Source organism: Prinia subflava, chromosome 1 (assembly GCF_021018805.1).
Source record: "Prinia subflava isolate CZ2003 ecotype Zambia chromosome 1, Cam_Psub_1.2, whole genome shotgun sequence".
In the NCBI taxonomy this organism is placed as follows: domain Eukaryota; kingdom Metazoa; phylum Chordata; class Aves; order Passeriformes; family Cisticolidae; genus Prinia; species Prinia subflava.
In genome coordinates, this window is record NC_086247.1 from 120,018,729 (window position 1) to 120,033,538 (window position 14,810).

Sequence of the window (14,810 nt, forward strand, 5' to 3'; positions counted from 1 at the left end):
TTGCTTCTGAAGTCTCTATCAAATACAGAGTTAGACTGTGTTACAAAGACCACAGATAATTTTCTGAGATTTTCTATAAATAAGGACATTTAAAAGACAGAAATTAAGTTGCACATAAACACACGCACTGCACTGATGCACAAACAGCAGCTCAGATATGGCCTTGTAAACACCGAGTACCCTCTCTGAGCAAGAGGCACTTTTCGTGTTCATGTAAGTTACTAAGATCTTCCCAATTCTGATTACTCAGTTGTTCCATATGTTAGGTTACCAGAACATCAGCTCACCATTTTTAAGGTGTTGATATTAAAAACCTGGAAATTAAAAACGAAAATATTTCCTTTTCTTCTCTAGGGTACCCTGAGACAGTCAGTATCAAAGCATATCTACAACTTGTCATTATCCTAGAAGAATGGTAATGTAGATTACTTAGAAAAAATGTATCAACCAGAACTGAGGAACAGAAAAGTTGTGACGGAAGAGTTAATTAATGACAGAGCAAGACCAAAGTCACTAGCTTAACATATGTAAGACTGATTATATGCTGATATTGCAGGTCATTCCAGCATGCCTGTCTCAGCTAAATTATATCTTCAGAAATACACAAAGTGTTATGATATACCCCACAAACACCCACGCCTTTAACACTACTCTCTGGATGCGTTATCTTTATAACACCCATAAGAGCCCTTCCTTGTGCCTTTGAGATGTGAAGTAAACCTGCCTCTCTTGCATACTGAACATTTGACATCCGTATTTGCACACATATGCTCTAGACAAAGAAGTAGGCCCAGCTTCCTAGAAACCAAGAAGGTTTTTCAAACACTTCTGCAAATCTGGACATTATGCATTAATAATGCAAAAAATATCACTCAGCCATATGATTATTTTATTTCACAGTCATAAGATGTAGACTTCCCTAGCCGGAAATTAGGACTACCTACAGGCAGGCCAGTTTTGCAACCAGATGTAGTGCACACATTCTTTACTTTTCCTCATTTCAAAGGTTTAGCTTTGGGTTACATTAAAGGCCTCTCCAGATTCTGATTAACCAGAGATGAGCAGAAACAAATAAAGAGGTCTTGGATCACTCTAGGAATACAGACCTCCTGTGAAATCAATCAAGGATGTTAAGTCTTCTCACCTTTGATTCCACAGTAGGAACCATCAGGTTATGCTGCACAGAAACCCTCAGCAGAGGGAAAGCTGATCTCAAATTCTAGTTCTCATAAAACTGCATAAACAGGAACTCAGCTCAGGATATCCATGTCAATATTAGACCAGTACTTGTGTGAAAAAATGCCTTGTTTTTCTTGGTAACATGCAAGGATGTAACTGATCAAGACCTTTTAGCACTTGATTACAGATGACTCTGCAGAATATCATAAAAGCAAAAAAACCACACAGCAGCAGTGACAGACAACAGATTTGAAGACTGAGTCAAAACCTGCATTTGACTCTTCTCCTGTACAGAACAAGTATGAAAAATAAACAGAAAACTAATAAAAAATGCATATGCAGAACTTCTGCTCTAAAGGCTAATATCTTCATTATTGTACTTCCTAAATCTCCCAGTTTTTGCCAGACATCCAATCCCAGAATTAGTGTATGCATTTAGATACATCTCGCTTGTAAAAAAAAAGGCATATCTGAAATAATTCTCCTATATGCAACGTTACTCCTTCCGTGTCTTCGTTTTTCTAAACAATGCAAACTGCTTGCCTAGGAACCTAGTTTTAAACCTGTTACTGCCACCACAAAGAGCCTTAGCAACTCACTCTGGGAACAAAAAATACCACATTTCACCCACAGCATATGCAGAGAACTTGGTAGAGTCTTAACTTTTAAAACTTCAAGTAAGCCGCTATTAAGAAGAGAACCCCAAGTTTGAAAAAAAAGTTTCAATTGTCATTCTGTATTAAACAGCCATGCCAATAAAGCAGGCATAGCCCCTCCCACACACACCTTCCCAGTGCCCTTGTTCCCAGCACAGTGATGCCAGCACAGCTGCCCATTGCACCACACCACGATTAAACTGAAGAACCAAACCAGTTATGAAATGAGATGGTAAACGCTGGGGGAGGAGAGGCTGTATTTTCCTAGCAGATCACCCCACTGATCCATTTCACTGTGCAGCTGCACTAACAGTTGGGCAAGCAAAACAAAAGCAATAATATAAGGATCTATATAACCAATATTTACTCAAGACATCATTGTTGCTGAAGAAATGCACTTGCATCCTAAATAAAAACCATTCCCTTAAAAAGGCCTTTTTTACGTAAGTTTTTTTTCAGCTCAATGAAAAACTTCTTATCTAGCCAGAACAGCAAACATGACAGAATACTGCTGAAGCCACTGACCCCTAAAACTCAACAAAAATCAACATTAGAACCAAAACCAACAATGTTCACAGGGCGCAGGAAGATTCTTACATCATACTTGTTTTCTATACCAATTTGAAATTACCACTGTTTGTTGGGGTTTTTTGCTGAGTTTTCTTTATTATTTTTTTAACTAGGGGCCTTTTTCCTCTGTCCACTATTCACTATTAAAACACTAGTTATCTTCTGTGCAAGATCAGACAAAGGTCAAATGACACCAGCTTGAACAGATTTGTTTTCTAAGCAACTTATGCACTTGAAAAAGACCAAGTGAACTCTATTCCCTCTACAGGAACAGTCTGTCACTTGACTCTTTGAGTTCTCACAGAAACCCCACTTTCACTGCATACTAGCCAATACTGAAGGTCATTAATTATTGTTCTCATGATTAGTCAAGATTTGCTTTTGTCCTTTTTTTTCAATCACAGGCTCACTTTACTGCAATGCATCCTTCATATGTGTTTTAGAGAAATTAATGATAAAACCCCTTCCTGGTTTCATCAGGTTTCAAAGCATGTCCAGGTGCTTTGTTATTTGCTCATGAAGAATCGATTCTCTAGAATTCACTCATTTTTACACTCAGATCACAGTATAGTACAACTATTATCTGTCCCAAGATGACTAAGTTTTCATAGTTTATTTTACTGCAAACATTACTCATACACATTTGTAAACTGATACAGTCAGACAGCTGGCTTCATTTAACTCAGTGTACTGCAACTATACTAAGTATATTCATAACCCTTAGTATAAGCAGATATAACCACTAAAAAACCCCATTTTTATTCTTTCCCCATCTTGCAATGCTTCCTTCCCTCATATTGATGAGAATCAGGCAAATTGGAAGCTCAGCTGGGGAATTCCATTTAAAAAATCTAGTCACAAAACACTGGTCTTAACCTCAATCAATTCCCTGATTTGATTCACCACACAAGATCTCATTTCACATAAAGAGGAAGCAAAAGAAACAAGCCACCCTGCATAAAAGATGTTTCTCTGAACAGTAGCACTACCTTATGCCAGCTCAACATGTTCCTCAAATAACTGCCAAAGTATTACCTGCCTCTGTTAAAGTAAAATAAAGTGCAATAATGTCAATAGTTTATGAAATCTATCATCACAGTCAAGATGAAATCAGATACCTGTACATCGTACACAGCATTTTGGGTAATCACTGAAAAACTTTTCCCCGACTTCTTTTTTTTTTACCTAACTATTAATTCTAGAGTCCTATCTGATTGCCTCTCTCACTTAGGCCAACAAAGTCATTACATTCACATTTCAATAATTTCAAGATGCTTACATGCAATATAAACAGAACAGTCTATAAAGTTTTGATAAAGGGTTTTTTTTTTACATTTCACTAATACCATTAAATAAACCTTGAAGTGTTTTCTCAGTTACATCATTTGTCAAGACTTTGCAAATAAGACACATACACACTTATTTTTAAAAAGTCTTACTAGGGAAATGTGTCTGTTTGCAAGCTAACATCTCCCTGACACAATTCAGTGACTGTACAGTCACTGCACATTGCACTAAAAACACTTCTGCTTTGTTACAGAGCACAGTGTTTCTACATTGCAGAGGAGTAATATAGCTTGAATAAAGACTCAGAATCTGCAGATTACAACAAAGTCGATCATTTACACTCTTAAACAGTGAACTGAGTTCTACAGGAATAACAAGTCAGTCTGTCACCCTTCTCCCCTCCCCACTGCCAAAGCATCACTTCATTAAAGCCTGAATCAAAACTTCTATTAAATAAAATTCAAATAAGGAATTCAAGCATCATCTACTAGGAGCTATACTGACAAAGATACACAAATCAAGGTCTTAAACAGAAGTAGATATAGAAATTAATCAATTTCTAATCCCATAAATGAAGCTTTACTAACCTTTGAAAAGATATCCAAATATCTTTTTTTCAAGAATCTGTTTTGAATAATGTTAGTGATCTATGCTGTTCAGCCTGTTCTAGCAATAAAAATTAGTCAGGGATGTGGGTCAGGTTATCTCCAGCTTAGTTTTCATTCTTTGCACACACTTCTCACACACAATATCACATTTTTCACTCAGTCCTGTTCACAATGTCACTCTGTAACCACACATCTCTTCTCAAATCATTTCCACTTAACTCTACACACACTGAACCTTCTATTTACTCCAGCAGACTTCCAGCTGGACTCACTCCTCTGGTTTTGGTCTCCAGTTTGGTCTTTGCTACAAAACTGACACTCTAACAGCAGGAACCAATCAATCCCTTAAGTGATGTTCAACTTAAAGTTTACTCGTTGAGATTTATTTTTTTAACTTGTGAGGGAGCCAGCAAACATTTGAAAAACAGCAATAGAACAAGCAAAGCTTACCTTGAAGATACCAACCCAGTCCTTCTGATGAGGGTGGATAAACTGGGTCAGAGTATAGTGACACTCCAAATGTGTGTTTGGAAGGTAACTTTTCGCGACATTTTGAAAAATCACATGTGCAAAATTGGAGGTCTGCAAAGTGCTAGCTGAAGACGGAACTTCTTGAAAGGATGACATGATTATCTGCAACAAAACTGTAGAAGTTGTTACTTGAACACAGTGGAAAAACTAGTTAAAATACAAAAACTGATCTAGTTGAAATACATATGACAAAAAACCTAACATTTAGTTGCCATGTTTGGAAAACAGAGAGCCATAGATTAAATTCACCAAAGTGCACTGTCTCAGCATCTCTCCAGAACAACCACCTCTCAGAATAAAAAGAGCAGTCATTTCAGCAATGACATCAAGATGAAGAGAAAGCATTGCTTAGATGAATGCCCCCAGTATTATATCTCAGTCTCAGAAAGCAGAAAATAAAAGCAGTGGTGTGAAAACAAAGCAGGGTTCTAAATTAATGAAAGGTCCTTAATGGTTCTAGACATGCTAGAGAAGGAGAAACAAAAGTTCAGCAGTTTCCCTGCTTTAAACTTTTCTCAAACCTGTACTGCTCAGTGCTTTTCACAGCATTTTTACTCATGAAGTTTTCCCTCCTCTCTCAGTAAAGTTATCAAAGTTCCATTTAAAGACATATTTTCAAAAATAAGAACGTTTATGTAAACAGGAGGGTTTTGTTTGGGCTGGCTTTTTTCCCTATTTCTTCTTCAAGAGTTTTCCTGCCCCTGTTTAGCCATCTGTGGATATCTTTTACTATTCTCACTGTAACACATACTGCGTGTTTAGCTTCATTACCATAAACAATGGTGTGCACTGATAACAGGAACACTGAGGTATGCATGCAGTTGGAGGGATTAACACTAATCAGCTGGACTGCAAAAGCTTTTAATCCTGCTTTCCATTCACCACCTCATTCAGGATACATAGTGCTGCAAACTACAGTAACACAAGATGCTTCACTAGCAGAATAGAACACCCCTTCCTCAAGTTCAGCAATATCTGCTAAAAATAAATATATGCAACTGAGAAGTTTCAAGTGTCTCATTCTATTATACAATAACAATTTTGTCAAAACATTGATACTACGAGAATTAGGGCCTTATGTATCTGACACTTCTGGAAAGATGAGCTATCCTGTTCTTGCAATTGCTGGTGAAAGTAATTTTATACTGACTAAGCACATTCACACCTTGAAAGAGGTAACTGCCAAGTGTGTGACATAATATATTACTTTCATTAAAGACACAAGTGAAAACCAAAAGGAGACAGGCTGCTGCAAGCCTCAAGCAGTTCAAATATGAAAAGCTGTTTGTGTACCTCCTAGAGCCTTTTAAAATATCACTAGTTAAAAAATAAGTAGCGAAAACCTTGTGCTTTCTGAAACAAAATGCACTCTGAAATAAACAGACATCCATCATCCAAAACAAGGAAAGGATAAATACAGGGGGGATTTTTTTGTTTGTTTTAAGATGTGAATATTTTAAGCTTATTACCACTTAATTTAGAGTAGCACATGAAGTGCGTACAGGCAGCCATGACACTATTTTTATGTATCAGATGTTAAATAAAAGAGTCTTGTACACTAACCAACACAGATTACATGAGAAGACACCAAGCTTGTGAAAATTAATAGATATAAAAGAAAAAAAAGAATTTCCACAAGCAGGAAACTGAGTAAAGATCAAAACACAGTTTTCTAGAGACAACAGAGTACATAATAAATCCTATCAGTTATGTAGCTTCAGCGTTCAGAACAGGAAATGTTACAGCACAGTAAAATCTTGAATAATCACGCACATCTCAACACAGAGGATTACATTCAATGCATCTCTCAATTTCACTCTGAGCTATAAATGGTAGGTATCAGCAATTTCTACAGTTCTAAAAGAAAAAGAATAACCTTCATTATTTTCAATTGCAACAAATTAATTCATTTTTTAGTATATTCAGTAAGTTAGCCCAACCAATATTGACATGAAATAATGTGTTTTATTTTCATTAGCGAGAATAAGTACAAAAAGAGAAAACATAACATTAATAACAAAGCAAACTTTTGCATTTTTTTCACTAGTTCTACTTTTAAAACTGTATAACTCAGCCTGAGCATATATTAAAAAAAAAAAAAAAGACACCAATGCCAACCAAAAGGAAAAAAAAATATCCATTTCTGCACATTGGCTGTCAGCTGAAGATTAGCCCTAGTAGAACCAGCAAAGGTAGGCTGGTTTTCTACCCCAAAGCAGAACTGTTCACAAATCTAACTTACGCCGACCGGCACAATCATCGGGGATTACTGTTGCCTAGCAGGAAAATCCCCGGAGCTTAGGTGATGCTCAGATCTACTTAGAGTTCAAGGATAGTTCCGGGGATGCTGGGTACTATTGCTTAACTCACAGCTACCGGCTAGGAGACGGGAGAGGAGGAGGAGGAGGAGGAAGAGCTACGCACAGGCTTCATTACTGACATGACAACCGCTTCCCACGGGAAGGCTGAACGACGCGCTTGGCTTTGCGCAGCGGAAAGGACGGCGCAAAGGAGGAAAAGCTCGTCGGGCAGGAAAAACAAAAGCTGGACGAGCCGCACCACCCCAGTCAGCTCCTCCTGCAGTGCTCCAGCTGCGGTCCCGGGCCCCCGACACCCCCGGCCCCCACCCGCGCCGCCTCCCGCCCCTTCCCCGCCGCCGCTCCGCCACCTTCCCGACGCGCGGTCACCTTGGCTCCGGGCCTTGTTCCTCCTCCCCGGGCCGGGGAGCCCCGCCGGCTCCCGCAGCCCGGCCCCGCCGCTCCCCTGCCGACCAGCCCGGCCCCAACAGCTGGCGGGGCCGGTGGCGCAGAACCGTGGCCGCACGGCCCGGCCGGCCCGGCTCGGCCCAGAAACGGCCGGGGCCGGCGTGAAGGAGCGTGTCAGCCCTGCCCGGCCCCCCCAGCCGGCCCGGACACCTCTTACCTAGGCAGACGCGGAGGGCGCCGGGGACATCAACATGGGGCCTTGGCCAGCAGCGCCGCGCAGCTCCGCCCGTCCGCCGCGTCACTTCCAGCCCGTCCCCGCCCGCACGGGGCGGGCCCCGACACGGATCCGGTGCGGGGCGGAGAGTGCCCCGACGCTGTGTGTCTGTCCGCGGGCACACACCGGCCGTGGGGCTGGGGCTGCGGGCGCCGCGCTGTACGCGGCGTGTGCCCGACCGGGCTGCTGGTGCCTCGTACAGCGCTCCCACGGTGTCCTCCCCTCTTGTCCGTGATTACAACATCACCTCTGTCGCATCCACTTACCCCGAATTAATCATCTCCTCTTCCGTCCGACGTCAGGACCCAGGCGTGCCGTCACCCTGCCGGTCACCGGTAATCTGCCAGCCTTTGCAGGTCTTCCAGGGCACGGAGGGGTGAGATAAGAGCCACTGTAAACGCTTACACGAGGTTCTGCCTGGTACCTTGGCGGGTCTCCATGAAAGGGCGTTACATCACACACAGCACGGACTCAGAAAATCCGGGAAGCGCAGACTCATTTAGGTTGGAAAAGACCTTTGAGCTCATTGCGTCCAGCCTTTGACCAGTCACCCCCTTGTCAGCTGGACCGTGGCACTAAATGGCACGTCGCTTCTTGAACACCTCTAGGGGCTGGTGACTCCACCACTTTAACCACTTTAGTTGCTGCAAGTTTATACAGTATTAGTACCTTGTAATATCCGATAGTTCTGAAACTATCTAGATTTAAATGGTTTGACCAGTAAGGCTTTTCTAACTATGCTTGCAACTGTTTCACAAACTCTACTCAGTTTTCATCCAAAAGCCCTTCCCAGAGTCACGGTGCTGAATAAAGGCAGGCAGTGATGAGAACCCATCACTGGTACACAGGATTTGTCCCAGTGCACCCAGTGCTGGTTGCCACCGCAAACAGTCTTCAGGATCATCTTAAACTCTTTGCTGCTGCCATTTCTTACGTGTTTTCATGTGTATTTTAAACAAACAGGTTAGGAGAGATGTAGTGTTATTATAAATAATATGATTAATCATTAGAATTATTGAATTAGGTTTCTGACAAGTTCAGCTGTTTTTCCATGGTCAGTCCTAACAGAAATGAAACTAAGCTGGAGCATAGAAACTGTCTTTAAGTAATTATGGTTGTTCATTGTACTTGCCCTTTCTGTTTCTGAAAATAGTCTTATGACTTAAGGTGTGCCACAAATTACTAAATTATCCTTTGATTTGTAGCCACAATGAATAATCTCTTATGTCATCCATACATTCCATGTTCCCTGGAAAGCAATAAATTCCCTGCATATTACTAACTGATCATTTTAGAAGACACAAGAAGTGTATGTAGAGCAATCTCTTCTGTAAGACCAGACGAACTTTTGGAGTGGAAAACAAAACCAGTCTCTTGTTCAGCAATAAATATTTGTAATGAGGTAGGAGGAGCTATTTCTTCTTATCTCGGTCCTCCATTTCTTCTCCTTGCTGCTCTCTGCTCTGTATGATGCGATAAAGAGCTAAGAGTCCACAAGACAGTGTTCTCCTGTGGGCTGGAATGTAGGAAGAACTCAGGGTTTACAGTCACCAGCTGGGGAACATCAGCGTTGGTGAGACTAAGTAGTTTTGTTTTCATTTAAAGCCATTATAATGCAGGTTTATGGGAATATGATGGGAAATTTGAAATAAAGATTTTCTTTTGCAGCTAACAAAATTTTTACAAGTGAATGCCTGGAAAAACAAACAAACAAACAACCCACCTCTGTTTCCTAATTTTTGAAAAAATACTTCTCCCCAGTTCTGAGTTTTTTAAGAAACTTGAGATACTTCCATGTTCACTTAATAAATGTTCATTCAGTCAATAAAGGTAGTTATGGTTTACTCATCATGCAGTATTCAGTTATTATTTCTGTTGCTTAATGCATATGGAAGAGGTAAAAAAAACCTACATATGCTGGCATTCACATTGACAGTGTAAATATTAAGACAAATAAAGCAAGAATAATCTTGTCTTTTTTGTACTTATAGCCACAATTTTCAGAAAAATCTATTTTTAAAATTTTAAACTTGTTCTCTTAACCACATAATGGTGGTGATAATATATATAATTCAAAAGTATTTCTGACTAAAATAAACATGTGTTTTAATGTGTTCTCATGTATTCTTTTGCATGTTAGGTTTAAGTGCCCATCCTATATCTCTGTAATTTATAGATATTTTACAGAAAGATGCTGCAGAGCCTTTTCTAATTTTGTTATTGCCCCATCAAGAAATGAAGTACTTGACCGAAATGGACAAGTGGTGCCCAGTGATCCCAAAATCAATAATCAGTATCCTTATACAAAGATCTGAATCAAGAAAAATATGACTGGAACTGGTGATACTTCCACTTGGCTGAGAATTAATGGTTGAGTGCCTTGATAAGCCTGAATTTGCTAGACAGATACTATTTCCTGAAATTAATCCATAGGATATAAATGTTTTAGGAAACTTGCTCTTGAGCAGAAAAAAAAAACAAAACCACAAACAAAAACAAACCAAAAACCAACCAAACAAAAGATCCAAACAAAAGAAAAAACCCCCATCAACACTATTTTTCTATCCTTGCTTACATTCTCTGCAAAATATTTAAAACAAACAAAAAGTTTGATATCAAAATCTCTAACAAAACCTTACTCTTGTGAGATTCTCTTAACACTAACACACTAATTCAATTAAAAAAGCTTATTACAGATGTGGTGACTATAATCCCGTCTCCTTCTGACTTGATTTTCAGCTTTCCAACTCCACTGATTTCAGTAACAGGAAACTAGTTTTGTTCAAGCCAGTATTCTACGACAAACTGTAAAATACAATTTTCATGTGTACCAGAGTGTACTTTAAACACGTAGTATCATGTTTAGCCAGTATCCGTGCATATTTAAAAGAAAAAGAAACTATGAATGTTAAGTATCTTTTTAATGATATGATATACATATATATGTATAAACGTGTGTGTATATATATATATATATGTATATATGTATATATATATATATATATATAACATCAAACCCATGTTTGTTGGAAGGGATGCCAGGACAGCTCAAAGTTGCTCAGGGCCTTGCCCAGTCACATTTCAAATGTCTCCACAGATGGAGACATTCCACTGTCACCTAAAGAACCTCTTTCAGTGATTAAAAACACGCATTAAAAAGTGTCTTTGTATGAAATAGGAATTTCCCATGTTGCAGTTTTGTCTCTTGGCTCTTGTTCTTTCACTGTGCACCTCTGGAGAGAATCCTGTTCTATCTTTTCTACACCTTCTGCTAGCTGGTTGTAGATAGCAATAGGCCCTGAGGCCTTCTCTTCTACAGGCTGAAAAAAATCCCTGCTCTCTTTCTTTTTGTGTCTAAATGCACAATCTCCAAGAAATATATGTCAAATACATTTCACCAGACTATCGGCTTTGAAATAAAAAGCTGGCAGAACCCTTTTTTAAGGGTCTTTATTTCTGAAGTGCATAAATACGAGGACAAATATACAAATATACAATGGCAAATTACAGTTGTGGATGTGATAGAAGTGTTAAATAAATTAAAAAGTGTGTGTGAATTCAGTAACTGGATTTGAACATTACTAGATTCCAAAGAATTTGGAAATTTGGTTTGGGGTGCAAAAATTTCCCTGATTTGTAATTATACTGAGACTTTGCCAGGATGAGACTAGTCCCTCCTTGGGCATGAGGTGACTGAGGAATAAAACCTGTAATAATGAGGAATAAAAACATGCAGTTAACCGGAACTGCCAAAGGAAATGGGCAGCAATTACAGACTCCCAGGGAACAGAGTCTTGGGTGTTTGCAAAACATTATTTTTATAACTACACTGTCCTCTTCAACCTCTGAGCTCCTTCAGTAATTTAGTGCCTTGAAATTAAAAATGGATCCCTATCACCTCTGTTTGACCTTGGATATATGTGAACTTTTATTCAGATCCAGAGCCTATTTTTTTCTTTCATTTGTTTACATTCTGTATTACTGTAGTCTGGACCAAACACATGATGAGTTTTTGAACCATCTCTGAATTCTTCCCCTCTGAGGCCCATCTTTTCTTTGTGTGAGTGACAGAAAAATTATATATATTTCTAGATTTTATTACCAGAGGCAGGTACTTGATGTTGTGGATGTTCAATGTATTGGCATGACATGATGGTATTGATGAAGTGTGGTAAAGAAATGCTTCAGTTCTAGTGATTTGATTTCATTTTGGTTTGACTCCTATTTCAACACCTTCAAGTTTTAGAAGTATGGGCCATGTGAGATGTAAAATATGTATATTGATGTCACTAATCGGAAGCTCTTTCTGGTCATGTTGTAAAGCACACTTAATCAACTTCTTTAAGATCATGTTACAGAAAGCTATTAACTATACTCTTAAAACTGTTAAATAGTTATAAATAATGTTTTATGTTATGGCTGACAACACTGAATTGCCCAGCATTTAAGGGAACCTAATCACGGGGCATGCAGTCTTGGCCTTCCAGTAAGATGGTGTGGCAAAACTTTGGAACATATTAGAAATCCCATACTATTGCTAACATTACCTATTAAGGAGAAAGTTTCTCTCTGTGTATTTTGGATTTCTTTTCCAACACTTAATTGCAGCTGATGAAGAAAAGCTATTCAAAAGCTGCCAGGATTTTTAAATCTGTAGAGTGAGATTGATGAAATTTGTGGGTTTTCCCAAAAGAGTATAGGTGAGAGCAGACATGTAAATGTTGTATGTGTGTGCATGCATGTGTGTGACAGAGGAGAGAGCAGGAGCTCACTTCTGAGGTGTGAGACTTGGCAGCACTGCACTGTACAATGGGCACAAGAAACCACACGTCTGTAAATGACTGCATTTGAATTGCTGTTACTTCACTGTTGGGTTACTGTATTGTTAAAGTGAAAAGGAATGTTTTCAATAAATGCAAATAATGAATTAAATGCTTGCACATACTGAGGCTATACCCTATGGTGTGTAATTAATATATGTGCACTGGAGACCCAGGTCTGGGGGAGTGTTTCATTTCTTATTTATGATGTTTGCAAGGGTTTTTTTTCCCTCCAGCATACCTCTTACTGGCATACACAGAACAGCATGTAAATGACCACTGAGTAGGTGTCACTGAAATCTTAGCAGATCTAGAACAGGTAAATACCTTTGTTTGGTATGCTTTAGTAGATTTACTGTTTCTCTCAGCCTTTTATCTTTTCTATCTGAAAGCAATAGGAAGCTCCCAAATGACCGACATTTTGTTTTCAGAGGCAGGAAAACTGCATGTGGCAGGAAACAAACAAGCAATGAGATTTAAAAGTTTTTGTACCTCGGAGCACAGTCCCTCAGACCCTGAGGGACTGAAAGTAGGAAGCCTCTTTTCACAGCAGCCTACAGCATGCTTCTTGCATCCCCTTCTGGGTCCCCCTCCAGCACTGGCTGCCACCACTGACAGAGCACAGAAGTGTCTGTATGCTGTATCTGCATGAAGCTTGGCAGCTTTCCTATTTTCTCATAATGGTATATGTTTTTCTGAAAGGATCTAAAGATGTCTGTCCTCATACTAATTCTGTCTCCGGCTCCTCCAGCCTGGCTCAGGCACTCGTTGTGTCTCCCCCATTATACTGACTTGTGCTGCTCCTTGGTTCCCTGAGCAGCTGTGCTCAAACTGGGGGGCTTGGTGCAGCCTCACAGTTCCCTGTCGAGACCAGTACTGGTACCACCTGAGTGATGCAGGAATTCTTTGTCAGCCTTGACTTGGCACCAAGGAAGTAACCTGTCTGCTCTTGCAGTGCACTGGGGTGAGAGGCTGTGCCTGGCCTGGGTCTCAACACAGAGATGACTCTTGCTGCTTTCCCCATAGCCCCCCATTCAGCTTGGAGACAGGTCTAACGCTCTTGTGTAGCTATTTGTACAGAAAACTTCTCAGTTAACAGATCTTGAGTCTCACCTTCTCCTACTGCTTGAGCTCTGAAACTCTTATTATGAGTTCTGAAATTCTATGAAAAAAATAATGACTATACCGCTACATACATTACATACAAATCAATTACTTGGAAACACAGAGCTAAAAGGAAAATTTGTCTTCAATTCACCCTCCAGTGATTTATTAGTCCACTGTGTCTATTAATATTGTACAGAGAAGAATAGGTTGGATTTGCTATGCAAATTTACGTCCAGAAAGTAACATCACCTTTCTGGTGTTACTTGATCAGCACTATTCAGAAATACAAATATATTCTAATCACAAAACTTTCATACCTTTTCTTATTTCCCAAATTTAATTCCCCGTATAAAAATATTTTTAAAAGGCTGAATACTGTAGAGCTTATATTTCTAGAACTTTCTACAAAAAGAAACATATTTATTAAATTGCTCTCCCTTTTGCTAATATATATTTTACATTATATTGGAGCCAAGTTAGCATACTTTGTTTTCAAAAGTGTTACTGCATGTTGTTTTGCCTTGGAACTGGAAACTGTCAATCAAAAAAAAAATTATATTGTTAATATGGGTAACAACTCTTTTGAAACCACAGTAAAGTTACAGCCATGACATATGGCTTTAGTTCACTACATGGCAAAAGATCTGTTGGGCCTGTAATAAGTGTTTTATACACAAACGCCATGGTAAAAATCTGTTTTTACAGTGTTTGTTTCCATTATCTTTGCTAGGATATGTCAGTGGGCAACATTTGGTCTGCATATCTGCATATTTTGAATATACCGTGTCTGTGCTGAAGGAGACTTTTTAAGGCTTTATGAAACTGCCTGCTTAGATGCTACCACTGAGGCCTGACTGAACTTGTCAACAGTCTCTGTTACTTGTACAGCCTGTAAGTAGTGCAGCTTTTCCATAAAATTGGGTGACAGATGTATGAGTCTGAAAAACACTAAGTTATCTTACTAGATTTGAGACCTTCACCCATCATAATCCACACATTGCTATCTTTATTTTAGCATATCCGGAATCCAGGCATTTTTCTGCCTGATAGAAGAGATGCCAAGAGCAAATTCA

The 14,810-nt window shown here is 39.4% G+C and overlaps 1 protein-coding gene across 6 annotated transcripts in view; it reads right to left on the reverse strand.

The window, feature by feature from the left end:
• The window catches only part of TAX1BP1 (Tax1 binding protein 1), a 55,528-nt gene extending 47,482 nt beyond the window's left edge, over positions 1-8,046 (reverse strand). The window contains exons 1-2 of one of the 6 annotated variants that reach the window (XM_063409845.1): positions 7,754-8,046; positions 4,751-4,933 (exon numbers count right to left, since the gene is read on the reverse strand). In XM_063409845.1, the coding sequence (XP_063265915.1) occupies positions 4,751-4,927 (177 nt within the window). In that variant the 5' untranslated portion in view covers positions 4,928-4,933; positions 7,754-8,046. Of the gene's footprint in view, positions 1-4,750; positions 4,945-7,518; positions 7,663-7,753 lie in introns of those variants that run through there. The other 5 variants (XM_063409837.1, XM_063409882.1, XM_063409872.1 and 2 more) reach the window with 5 other exon arrangements.
• Between the last annotated feature and the right edge of the window lie 6,764 nt (positions 8,047-14,810).